We start from the raw sequence: 14,411 nt of genomic DNA, 5'->3' as shown, positions 1-14,411 counted from the left end.
AATCAATTGGCTGAAAGTGTGTGAGCTTGTTTTTGGGTCTTCTATTTGGCTCCATTGGTCTATGTATCTGGTTTTTTGTTTGTTTGTTTTTGTTTTTGCCAGTACCATGCTGTTTTTATTATAATGGCTTTGTAGTATAGTTTAAAGTCAGGTATTGTGATTCCTCCTGTATGGCTTTTGTTGCTAAGAACTACTTTGGCTATTCTGGGCTTTTTGTTATTCAAAATAAATTTAAGGACTAATTTTTCTTTATCTGTGAGGAATGATCTTGGTAGTTTAATGGGCATTATATTGAATCTGTAGATCACTTTTGGAAGTATGGACATTTTAATGATATTTATTCTACCAATCGATGAACATGGAAGATCTTTCCATATTCTAAGATTCTTCAATTTCTTTTTTCAATGTTTTATAATTTTCTTTGTAGAGATCTTTTACCTCCTTGGTTAAGTTTATTCCTAAGTATTTTTTTTTTTTGTGGAAGATCCTGAGTGGAAGTGTTTTCTGATATTCTTTTTTAGTGGGTTTATGGTTGGTTTACAGGAAAGATTCTGATTTTTTAAGATTGATTTTGTATCCTGACACTTTGCTGAAAGTGTTGATCAGTTCTATAAGCCTATTGGTTGAGTTTGTTGGATTTTCTAAATATAGTATCATGTCATCTGCAAATAGTAAAAGTTTGAGTTCTTCTTTTCCTATTTGTACTCCTTTGATTATTTTCTTGCTTATTGCTCTGGCTTGAGTCTCTAGTACTATATTGAAGAGAAGTGGTGATAATGGACATCCTTGTCTTGTTCCTGTTTTTAGGGGGAATTCTTGAAGTCTTTCCCCACTTAATATGATGTTGGTGATGGGCTTATTGTAGATTGCCTTTATGATGTTGAGATATGTTCCTTCTATTCCAATTCTCTGCAGTGTTTCTATCATAAATGGATGTTGGATTTTATCAAATGCTTTTTCAGCATCTGTAGAAATGATCATATGATTTTTTCTTTGATTCTGTTTTTATGATGAATTACATGGATTGATTTTCATATGTTGAACTAGCTTTGCATCCCTGGGATTAACCTTACCTTTGAATGTGTGTTTCTAGTATTTTGTTTAATAGTTTTGCATCCAAGTTCATCAGTGATATAGTCCTATAGTTTTTGTTCCTTGAACTGTCTTTATTCAGTTTGGGTATTAGTGTGATTATGGGTTCATAGAATGTATTTGGGAGAGTCCTAGTTTTTTCTATTTCACAAAATAGTTTGAGGAGTATTGGGGTTACCTCTTCTATAAAGGTTTTATAGAATTCAATTGGAAAACCTTTGGGTACTGGGCTTTTCTTTTATTGTAAGCTCTTTATTGCTGTTTCAATTTTTTTTTTTTTTATCGGCAGGTTTAAGTGTTCTATATCTTCTTGACTCAGTTTAGGAAGGTTGAATTTTATCTAGAAAGTTGTCAATTTCCTCCAGATTTTCCATTTTGTACGAGTATAGTTTTTCAAAGTAGTTTCATATAATCCTCTGGATTTTTACACTGTCATAGTAATGTTTCCTTTTTCATTTCTTCATAATTTGGGTTGATTCTCTCTCTTTTTTTTAGTTAGGTTGGCCAGTGGTTTATCTATCTTGTTAATTTTTTCAAGAAACCAGCTTTTGGTTTTGTTGATTTTTCAGTATTGTTTTTTTTTATTCTCTACTTTGTTAATTTCTGCTCTAATTTTAATAATTTCCTGTCTTCTACTGGCTTTGGGGTTCGATTGTTCCTGCTTTTCAAGGGCTTTGAGGTGTTTCATTGGGTTATTTATTTGAAGATTTTCTGTTTTTCTTATGTGAGCACTCAGTGCTATAAATTTTCCTCTTAATACTGCCTTCAAAGTGTTCCAGAGGTTTGTATATGTAGTATCTTTATTTTCATTTGTTTCTAGAAATTTCTTGATTTCACCTCTTACATCTTATATGACCTATTCTTTATTCAGAAGTGTGATGTTTAGTCTCCACATGTTTATGTTGTTTCTCTGGGTGGTCTTATAGTTGATTTCTAGTTTTATTCCATTTCACATTCCATGTGAAATGACACAGGGAAGTATGTAACATTTTTTGAATTTGCTAGTGCTCACATTGTGGCTCAGGATGTGATCTGTTTTGGGGAAGGTTCCGTGAGCAGCTGAGAAAAATGTAAACTCTGCTGTAGTTGGGTGACATATTCTATATGTGTTCAACAGGTACATTTGGTTAATGGTGTTCTTTAATTCTGAGGCATCTTTACTGACCTTTTTTCTGGAAGATTGGTTTAATGTTGTGAGAGGTGTGTTGAAGTCTCCCAGTATTATTGTATTGGGATTTATGTGTGACTTCATGTCACAAAGACTTTGTTTTATGAAAGTAGCTGCGCCTATGTTTGGGGCATAGATGTGAGATTATTGTTATTTCCTCTTTCTGGATTATTCCTTTTACCAGTAAAATATGACCTTCTTTGACTCTTCTAATAAGTTTGGGTTTGAAGTCTAACTTGTCTGATATCATAGTTGCTACTCCTGCTTGCCTTAGAGTTCTGTTAGGATGGATTACCTTGCTCCAGCCCTTTACCTTGAATTTGTTACTATCTTTACTTGTAAGGTGTGTTTCTTGTAAGCAGCAGATGGATGGATTCTGATTTCTAATCCATTTTGCCACGCTATGTCTTTTTATTGGGGAATTGAGGCCATTTACATTCAGTATGATTATTGAGAGATAATTTTTAATTCCTAACATGTTAAGATTTTATTTCTGTTTCAAATACTGTTTTTTCTTCTTTGCTTAGTTGTCTGCTGGATGGAAACACTTATATCTCTGGTTCTTGTGTGTACTAGCTATTTCTTCTTTGTAGTTAATCTCCTTGAGAATTTTCTCTAGCTCTGATTTTGAAGACATAAATTCCTTCAGTTTCTGTTTGTCATGGAAGCTTCTTATTTCCCCAGTTAATTTGATAAATAGCTTTTTTGGGTAGAAACTTTTTGGCTAGAAATTTTTATCTTTCAGAGTTTGGAATATGTTACTCCAAGCCCTTCTGGCTTTCATGATTTGGTTTGGGAAGTCTGGAATGATTCTAATTTGTTTGCCTCTGAATGTCACTTGACCTTTTGATTTTGTTGCCTTTAAGATTCTGTCCTTGGCTTCCACATTGGTAATTTTGATAATTATGTGGCAAGGGGAACCTCTTCTCTGATCCTGTCTAAAGGGAGTTCTGTAAGTTTCCTGGACCCATGTATTGACCTCTTGCTCTATGTTTGGAAATTTTCCTGCTATTACTTCCTTGAAGAGATTATTGATTCCTTTGGTTTCACCTTCTTTTCCTTCCTCTATTCCAATTATTATTAGGTTTAGTTCTCTTAAAATGGGCCCATATTTTTTCAATGTCAAAGTCCTGCTGTCAGATTTTTTTTCTAAATTATAAACTATGCATTCATTTTGGAGTGGTCATCTTCTAGGAGTGAGATTCTATTCTCCATGTGGCCTAATCAATCGATTGCTTGTGGTTTGAATTTATGCCTTTACTTCAATGATTGCATCCTTTATTTCTTTTAAACTCTCTCAATTCTTTTCGAAGGTCCTGTATTATTTCTACAGTTATATTACTGATTCGATCTTCTGGAGATCTCTGATTTTCTGTGTTATCAGGTTCTGATATTGTGGGGTTGTGGGCATTCATTGCTCCATTGTTATATCTCTTTCCCATGATTTCAGAAGTTTGTGCCTTCTCTGGATTCTTCCCCGGGTCACCATGACTTCACTTAGGGTGCTCTGGCTCTCGAGTCTGTGGTAATCTCAATCACCACTACTCCTTTACTGGGTTGTATCGCAAAGTCTCAGACCCAGTGAGTTAATCGAGTCTGAGCAAGACTGTGGGGTTCCGGACTGGGCATTTTCCCACAGGGAGCTGCGACTAGGGTGTGTTATCTCTGCTGTCTACTGCGCCTTCACTGGGTTGGACTGCAAAATCTCAGACCCAGGAAGATTATCAAAGCTGCTCAAGTTCCTGGGAGTGCAGTGCTGGGATTTCTCCTTTAGGGGCCACAATTTCACTTACGGTTGTTGAGTGTGTAGATCTTGAGCTGTCCTGGGCCTGGTGAACTTGCCACTGCTGCTGGCAATATGGCATTGCTGACACGTCTCGGCTGTGAGGCTGGCATATTTCTTTCTGGTTTTGAGCTCCGTTCTGAGTCCCTGGAGGGCATGATTAGCTTGGCCACTGAAAGTTTTAGATGTTCTTTGTGCTCAAAGAACTGCTGGATTACACCCAAATGGTCTGTGGCTGCTTCTTTAACCTCCTTGTTTACCTTTCTTCTCTGGATCCTGGTGCTATGAGGGAAGATGGCACGGGCGTGGCGTCTGCTGCCCAGTGTGGGCTGGTTTCTTTTCTGGTCTCTGGTTGTTCTTCTAGTCTTCTTTTTTCTCTGTCCCTTGAATTTACAGTTTTTATTTCTCTGCTGATAGTGTTTTCTGGCTATGAAAAGCACTGATTTTGTTGCAACAGAGATTGAGTATTACCAGGACTCATAAACGCTGCTTTTCTTGGTTGCCATCTTCCCAGAAGTCCAGAGCTCAATTTTTATAGGGTCCATTTCTATAGTGCTCTCTACGGGTTACCCCCTTTTCCCATTACCAAGATTTTTCTTATAACTGCCTTCTTTTTGTTCCACTTACTGAACATTATATATTTTAAAGTCAACAATAATTTTCTAACAATAAAATAAAATTTTCTCTGCTTTAATACAGTTTAATTCCTGTGCAGCAGCATATGATGCATTAGTGTGTGTGTGAGTGAATATATCTACCTATCTATATATATATATATATATATATATATATATATATATATATGTGTGTGTGTGTGTGTGTGTGTGTGTGTGTGTGTATTCACTTTCAAGATCTAGTATTACCATTACTAAACTTTTTCCTTTTCTTCCCAAAATGTTTATTTCATTTACTCAACAATTATTCAGTATTTTTATAAGTTTTTGCAGAATAAAGGTTGATAAGTTTTGTCTAACACTATATCTAAGCTATACTTCTTTTGAACTTCAGTTCTGCTTTGTTTTTTATTTGACAGTTTAGTAAGCATTCTTCGTCACTCAAATAATATAAAATAATCATATCTAGAAGAGTTCAATTATTCATTTTTATTTCTATCTAATTTAGCTAAACTTCCTGTTTCATATTTAAAAGATTATCAGTTCTTTTCAACTCTAAGAGAAAATTTTCAGTCAAATAATTGAAATTTGATCTATTATTTATGCTATATATCTCTATATATTTCATTATTTCATTGGGTTGGAATCTTTAGTATTTTTAAAGAGAATAAGACATAAAATTCTATTTTATTTAAGACATTTTTAATCACATAGAATATTTCATTTTTCTACTTTTACCTTATCAAAATTTGTTAACATTTATTATCTTTTTTAAAAAGGGCCTTAAATGTTTAACTGCCCTTGGTAAAATCTTATGTTCATTTCATATTTCAAATTATATTAACCTTTGCTTTTCTGATTCATATCTTTCCCACCATAGTTCATTCTTTTTGCAGTTGTAAAATTGGATTTTGTTTTTATTTTTTAAATTTCCTTTTGCATTTAATTACTTATGCAATGAATATGAAAACTAAAAATATTAAAGAGAATACTCATGTGCTCTTGTTGCCCTTGTAGAGTTTCAAATCCATAAAAAATATTCTTTTTGCTTTAATTTTATGTTATCTTTGTGAATTTGGGGTGTTCAAGTTATTCTAGCCTTATAAACTTTCAAGTATTTTTATAGTAGCATTAATAAGAATATTGTCTTAAGATATCTTTTGTAGTAAATAGGAAAAATTGTGCTTCTGTCTTCAAACACCTTTAATAAGAAAAATAACTTTAACCATTTAGAAATACTGTGTGTGTGTATATATGTTTGTGTATACTCATGCACACTAAAGTTTGAATCCAAGAGCTTTATACATCTCAGCTACACTCCATACCCCAGCCATATTTTATTTTTTTATTTTGAATCAGGCTCTCACTAAATTGCAGAGAGTCTCACTAGGTTAATGAGACTGGTCACCAATCTGCTACACTCCTAATGTCAGCCTCCCAGGTACTGGGACTACAATAACATTTAAAAAAACATCTTTAGGCACTTTAAAAAGTCCAAAAATTGGTCTATTTAACCCAAGTTTATATAAAAAATATAAAGACCATATACTTTATTTCATATATTGGCTATCAGATTTGAAGTATGAATTGTACTCCACAAAAGTATAAAAGTTTATCTTGAATAATGTGTATTATTACATTTATTAACAAATATTATAGATATATAAAAATATTTTAATCAAATCTCAAGGTGATTTTTGATACAACTTTAAGATATCTGATATTCAGAATTTTTATAAGATTAAAGTAGTAACTATTATACTTATCTTGAAGTACAGTGAAGTTTTATTCTAAATTCAGCCAGGAAGTACATAATTATGTCTTTAAGGTAATTAGAGAAAAGTAGAATATATATTATAATCCATATCTAAGAAAATCAAGATGGAAAATACTACATATAAAAAGCATAGGCAGTAAAGGAACAAAAAATACAAACAAAATGCTCACCATGTGGTTTTTCTGGCCTCAGAACAGAGCAATTATAACCAATGTAAATGGAGTGACAGACACCTATACTTTCCTCTCTCCTCTCTGATCAGGAATCTATTCACATCTTCTTGCCTGAAATGCTCCATCTCCAAACTCTTGACACAGAGTGAATAACCTACTCTAAGCCTGAAATTTTTAGGAGAAAGTCTCTGACCAAAAAATTCAAGCATTGCTTACATTATGCTTGGGAAATTGAGCTGAGATGTATACAACTAACTGAAAGGATTGATGCCCAACAACTTCTGATATCACAAACATTCTTGTGGATGACATACTATAAAAATTTAACATTATTTCTTAAGTAGTTCTGTTAAAATAGAAACACTATTTTAAGAAGACAAGGAAAATAAACTCCTACAACCTAGCCCCTATCACCTTGACCCACACTTTTTATCTCTTGAATTTACTTTATGCTCCAGAAACACTACATTTTTATGGTGCTATTTAACTTGATGGTGCTAGCTCTTCTCATTTACTCTTTATCCTCAAGAGACATATGATCATAGCTGCTGCATGTGTTAGCTCTTAAATTAGCTCATATATGTGTTTTTGGTAAAGATTGTCCAAGCTGTTTTTCTTTCACATCATCATCTGTAAAAGCAGAATAGTGGTAACACTTTAGAGGGCTGATGTGAGCATAAAATGAGTTCCTATTTGCAATACATAGAAGGAAGCCCGACACTTAACTTCGGTATTTTGTGTATCCTACCTGCAGTCATCATTGTTTCACAGGTAAAGGCTTTTACACTATGACTCAGATTAAATACTTTAGCTTTTAGGAACATGTTGCCTTTAGAATCCAAAAAAACTGACCAGGCATTATCTATCTTTCTTTGCTGTGGAAATGCAAAATATAGCTATTTATTTTTTACTGTAATAGAATATACTGGATCATACATAGAAACAGGCTTTCTAGACTATATCAAGTGGTTCATCCCTGATTGTAGGGTTCATCTTCCAACTTCTAGAGTCTGTGTGCCTAAAGTTTCCTGCATACCCACCATTCCTCCTTGCTCACACTGTTTGATCTGTATAATATATAGTGGATCACAATGACTTCCTTTGGAAAGTTCAGATTGTTTCAGATTCAGATTCCATATATTGATACTGCAGTTGACATATCCCCGAGGCAATCTGTAAATGAACACTCTCATCTATACTTCCTGAGTATGAACTGTTGCTGATTAATTTTCTAATTGGAATGGAAAAGTATGCATACACCAAATCAATAGCCACATGCAGTGTCTCCATGCCCTCACGAATCTGCTCTTGCAATGATGCTGCATTTTTCACAGAAACTGTAATCAGGGTAACTCTCTAGGTCAGCCTGCAGTAGTTGACATTTATGCTCTAGGAACCATCTGATCTCAGCAAGAGTCAAACTGGTGAACTAAGTGGATGTTCGATAGGGGCCTCTCCTCATCCAACTTGCTGTCTTTCCTCGACCTGGACATAATACTGTGTTGGATTTACTCTCTTGGTCAGGTTTCTGATTGTTTTCATGTGGTCTTCTCACATGAAAATAGGATTAAAAATTATAGCTATATAAGGCTATTATAGCTCTTCCTAGACTGATCAGACATACAATGTGGGTATTACATCAACTGACAAGCATAACAGTCAGTTACATAAGTGGAGACTCAAGAGAATGCTTTCTGACAGGGTCAGACTTTAGTCAGGGTTTATTGTTTATCTCTTACATATGTCTCCATTCCTATGTCTCCAGGTGTCAATATCAGTGAAGAGCCTGACTCCAATATTTCTTGAAATGTCAATTATTCTCCTTTCCCTATGTATCTTGGCAAATGGTCATAGTTCTTTTTGGGGACTAGGATAATCATTACATTATTCACTTGCAAGGGTGTTACAAGGTCCTTCCTCCTAGGAACCCTCTTTCCTCTTCAGTCAGCAGGTTCTAGATCAGAAAATAAACAAATTGACTCATGTGTGAGGACTGAGTATAGAATTGGGACTATTTGGGTTATTTTTTGTTTTTGTTTGGTTTTTGTTTGTTTTTGGTGGTAATGAGGATTGAACCCAGGGGAATTCACCTTCAAGCTTCTGAACTACATCTTCAACCCCTTTTTACTTTGAAATAAAGTCCCACTGGGTTGATAAGAGTCTCATTATGTTCCTAAGGCTATCCTCAAACCTTTATGTCCTCTTGTCTCAGTTTCCCAAGAACTGGAATACATGTGCCATCACACCTGGCGAGTACTGTGGCTTTTAATGGACTGTTACCCTCTGCCTCTAGACTTTATTAATCTTTTTCAGTACAATTCCATTGCATATATATATATATATATATATATATATATATATATATATATATATATACACCAGCTTTATAACCCATTCTTCTGTCGACAGACACCTAGTTTATCTGTTGTAAATTGTGCTGTTATAGACATAGATATGCATGTATCATTAGAAAGTCTTTAACAGCCACTCCTCTGATAGATGATTAATATCTAGGATATACAAACAACTTTAAAACCTTAACACTAAAAAAAATCCAATAACTAAATAAAAAAAATGGGCAATCAAACTGAACAGACACTTCTCAGAGGAATAAATAAAAATGGCTGCTAAACATATGAAAACATGTTTAACATCATTCACAAACAGGGAAAAGCAAATCAAAACCACACTGAGTTAGAATGGCAATCATCAAGAATACAAAGAAAAAAATACTGCCAAGGATGTGAGAAAATGGGAGCCCTTATACACTGTTGATAGGATTGCAATTTAGTATAGCCATTGTGGACACCAAGTAATAGGTTCCTTAAAACACTGGATCCGAAACCTCCATGTGATCTGTGTACTCTTCCTAAAGGCACGATTGAAACCCCTCCTCCTTTCTGTATTGTCAGACTTAATGAACATTGGCTGGAATGAAGCACTCTAGTCTCCAAACTCCCATGCACACCTGATGATCACATGTTTATAGATATTGTTTATTTATTTGTGTGTGTTTTCTCCCATTCTTTCACTATATGGAGGCTGCTATGGTGTCTCATTTATCATTTTACTGTTTAAAGTGCCCCACATTCAACACATTCAACAAGCTAGGAGAGTTTACTGACTTGATTTTAATTACACTGGCCTTTCTTCTACATTTTAGCACTTAAGTCAAACATGTTAATTTTCCATATGTAAACTGCTTTCTTTACGTAAGCCTGTACAGTAGTGATCAGAAATATTTCTACATACATTTTATGGAATTTTATAGATTTGTTTACTCAATTTAATTTAGTGTCTTTATGTTTTAATTAAAATATAATTATTCAGAATGTTGTTTCCCACAGGTTGTTTGTGGTAAAAGTCTTTCGGTGAATGAAATGACTCTCAGCACTTTGAAAGAAGAAGGCTACAAAGCTGCTTTCATTGGAATCGGTGAGTAGTTTACTTCTATATATTTTTATTTATTGTAGTTTTGAAATTCCTGACAGAATATTAAAGAATAACTGCCTTCAGACATTTGTTTTCATAATGGAAGTTGTCTCTGTACAGGGAATAATGGATTGTGATGACTGGCCAAATAACTAAATTTTAAGTGTACAAGTAGGTGTGTGCTACCTTATCTCCATTATAGGTAAACTTTGGCAAGTCAGTCTTCTATCAAGCCAGTTCCTCCCCACAACATCCTCACCTTGGAAAAGCAAGTGTTTTTAAGGCATGTCATGGAAGCTTGAGATCTAAGTGCCATATTCCCTTTTTTTTTTTTGGTGGTACTGAGGATTAAACTCAGGGTCATTCTACCTTTGAGCTACAACCCCATCCCTATTTTTTGTTCTTTGTTTTGAAATAGGATCTCCCTGATATCCTGAAACTCACTGTTGCAGAGGGCCTCACTAAATTCCTGAAGCTGGCCACAAAATTGTGATCCTCCTGTTTCAGCCTCCCAAGACCTGGGATTATAAGAATTTGCCACCACACCCTGCTAAATGCTATATCTTTTAAAAAAGATAATAGCATTGGCTAAATTGATAATGTCTTTTTTCTATTCATTTTGAAATTTCTGTCAACTTTTGGAAGGGCTTATTTTATTTCATATTTAGTTAATGATGCTTAGTCACAGTTCTGAAAGTCCCGAGGTCATGTGTAATTACTGAAACACTTAATGTATATTGTGGTTTCAGATTTTGCCTATACATCCATGGATACTGTTTTTTAGTATGTTTTTTCTACTTATTGTTTATTGAAAAACCAGAGAGAATAAGTAGTTTGATTAAATCTTCTGATAAACCTTGTATTTATTATATAATAAGATTTTACTCTGGGCAATTATGACATACTAAGCTGAAAATTTTAAATGATTACTGATTTTTAATACAAATCCATTCTCATGTTTTAGCTTGTCTCTTCTTCAGTTTATACTTTTTGAATATATACATTGCAATATATATGCATATATATTGCTGCATGAAGATGAAAACTTCGACATATTTTTAAATGATTGCACACTAGATAACATTTATTTGGGAGCTTCACTTTTTCACTGTACTTGCAGATTAAAATCATCACTAATCCTTTTGTGCCCACTAGATTGTTCTTATAGAAAGCCACATATTATCTTATTAACTGATTGGTAACAAGTGTAAGGGGAATTCTGCCACTAGTTTTATTTAGATGAAAGGTAATGAAAAGGAAAATAAATCTGCACTGTATTCGAGCTCCTGTCAGTATTGAACCTCCTTTATCTCAGAAATTGTTAAGTGCCACTGTCATCAATATCTTTCCATATTATTTTCATTTAATTACAATAATTATTGTGCAAATTGAGATTAGGAAGGAGAAAAGATCTGTTTTCCCCAAGTTTTATTTTTAGAGGTGCTATGCCTGGTTCTGGTTTTACTCTTCAGTATTATATTTGTAAGAAATTTTTTTTGTGTGTGTGTCTATGTATGATACTAGAAGTTGAACCCAGGGGGCTTCTACCTGTGAGCTAGAGCTCTACATCCCTAACCCTATTTTATTTTTTATTTTGAAATAAGGTCTTACTAAGTTACTGAGGGCCTTGTATCCTCCTATATCAGCCTCCCAAGTACTGGAATTACAGGTGTGTGTCATCACACCCATCTTTATAAGGAGAATTTAATGTAAAGTACTATAAAGTAAAAAAAGAATATACTTTATAGATAAAATATCTATAAAGTATATTCTTTTAGTAGTACTAGTGTTAGACTTGTAACATTCAAAAGTGCTTGGCCCATAAATGGAAGCTTTAACAAGGTATTATGTCTAAAGTAATGATGTTATCACATAACTATTTAAAAATCATCAGTGAGCAGTAATATATAAAAGATATGTTTTCTACCCATTAATCTCTATAAACTTTGACTACAAAATGTATCTGTCCTAAAGAAGTAATGACCAAATAACTGATACACTGAAATATCGCCAAAGTAATTCCATAAGAGGCAAAGTATTTTAAATTGGATTAATTAATAGTTTAATGGGGGCCTTTTTTTTTTTGTCTTTTTGGACTGGGGATCGAACCCAGGGTGGTGCACTTGCCAGGCAAGCGCTTTGCCACTGGGCTACATCCCATCCAATAATATAATAGTTTGTAATTCTAACTGATTCCAACTGTAAGAAATACTTTCTCTCTGAAATGATCAATAATGTTTCAGGTTTTTCTTTTATTAATTCCATTAAGTTTCTTCACATTAGTCACTTGACAGTGCTATACCCTTTTACAATACAGTGGTCCCCATTTGACTCTGCACTGTGTGAGTGCAGTGTTTGAAATGTAAAGCCCTTTCATATTTATATTGTGCATTTTCATGCTGAGAAGTGAATCTTTTGACATTTTGGTGTAGTGATGAGAGGAATACTGCTCTGTGCTATTTCAGTCTTTTGAATGAAATATATACAAGAAAGTTTCATCCTATCAGAAAAAAAAAATCTTCAGTCGGTAGAGGACAAGTAGCCTTATTCTCTAGGAAATATTCATTTGACACTTCTGATTTTCGATCTGGGAATTTATGACCTTTCTGTTATCATACAACTGCCTGTTACTTGGACAGCCTCACAACCTTGCATCCTTTTATTCATTAAACCTTGCTTCTATATGATAATTAAACTTCATTCACTTGTTTTATCTACCCTTTCTCACTGATCTTGGAAGTAGAGAGAGTGAAATAGGAATTTTATATTATTTGGAATATAAGTTTGGTCCCTTTAAGAAAATCATAGAGGCTGAAACAATATACAATATGCATTTAGTTTTCCTTATATAACATTGCGAGTGGCCTTCAACATTTGTCTTTCATCCTTGGTCTCTAGTTGGTCACCATGTCCACATTCCTGCTAACTTAAGTTGGAAAGAGAGAATGCACGTTCTGTTCTCTTAGGTTTAGGATGCAGAATTTATATATATCATTTACACTTTTATCTTACTGCCTACAGTCTAGCCTTCTAATATACCTAGCAGAAAAGGATGTTGGGAAATGTTACTACTACCCCAGTGGACATATTTCCCTTTAAACCTCTAGTATTATAGAGGAATAGGATGGTAGATATAGAGGAAGGGGACCCATAAAGTTTTCTACTGTGGGTTTCCATTATCATTATTATTGACAGATGAGATCAATGAAACACTGTAAAAAAAAAATTATCAGGACTTAGTGGCTCCATGTTGGCTTTGAAAGTAGTTTACTGAAAATGGAGATGCTTTCTCTTTCTGTAGCTGGGGAAGTTGTAGTTATAGATCTTTTCCATGTTTATAACTACTACCTTATTCTGTGTTACTTGACTAAGTGAAAAAGCCTTTTCTTTTTTAAATATGAATTTTAGCTGAATATGGTGGTGCACACTTATAGTCCCAGTACTAGAGAGGATGAGACAGGAAGATTGAGGTTTTATGGCCAGCTATTTAGTGAGGCCCTCTGCAACTAAGGGAGACATGGTTTCAGAATAAAAAATAAAAAATAGGGCTGTGGGTGTAGCTCAGGGGAAGAATGCCTCTGGGTTCAATCCCCAGAGCAGAGTCCATGAAGGAAACCATCTCATTGTAAATATAGTATTAGAAGTCTTGTAGAGTTAATGTAACTTTACTCAGGAGAGTTTGTGTGTCTTCTAAGTTTCAAGGTAAAGCTTTATGTCTTATGAAAACTTAGATTGTGTTTTCTTTGTAATAATTGGGATTTTTTAAAGGGCCCTAAATTTTTGGTATTTTTACTGAAATAAAAGCATATAGTGTGTTACCATTAGTGTTCAAGAGAACAATTAGAACATTTACTCTACAAGGCTTTTACGAAATGTTAAGTTGCTTTCTTAGCTAATCAGGAAATTAAAGATTGATTACATATATTATTTCTGTTTTAATTTTACAAAAAAGAACTTAAAATAATAGAAGAGAAAATACCAAAGTGTGTTTTATTCAGTTAGGCTAGGCATTATCTTGTGAAAAAAAATTTTTTTCTATATATTTCTTTCTTATGTTTTTGCTCATATATACAGTCTGCATTATATATAAAATGTTTGTTAGAATATGCCTTAATAGTCTATCTATGATGTCCAGTGCTGCACATTGTAAGGACTCTGAGGTAGTAATACTCTCTGTTCCCTATAGCATGTCCAGCACTGACCAAGAGGCAGTGATTGCCTGAATTAATAGGTTTTCCAAAATTTCTCGTGGTTTGGTCACAGGTTATCCCTTCAGTTACTTTACCCATTAAATTGTGCATTTCAGCCATTCTTTTTGATATAGACCTGGACCTAGACCTAGACGCATATTTATTTGTTTCCATATTTAAGT

The 14,411-nt window shown here is 33.9% G+C and overlaps 1 protein-coding gene across 1 annotated transcript in view; it reads left to right on the top strand.

Annotated features, from left to right (window-relative positions):
* The window catches only part of DPYD (dihydropyrimidine dehydrogenase), a gene marked incomplete at both ends in the record, with an annotated part of 932,092 nt that overhangs the window by 290,309 nt on the left and 627,372 nt on the right, over positions 1–14,411 (top strand). The window contains one exon of the mRNA XM_080690443.1: positions 9,955–10,042. Coding sequence (XP_080546569.1) covers positions 9,955–10,042 — 88 coding nt within the window. The remainder of the gene's footprint in view (positions 1–9,954; positions 10,043–14,411) is intronic.

This window comes from Muscardinus avellanarius (genome assembly GCF_963383645.1).
Source record: "Muscardinus avellanarius genome assembly, chromosome: 3".
In the NCBI taxonomy this organism is placed as follows: Eukaryota; Metazoa; Chordata; class Mammalia; order Rodentia; family Gliridae; genus Muscardinus; species Muscardinus avellanarius.
This window is presented reverse-complemented; position numbering and strand designations above follow the sequence as displayed.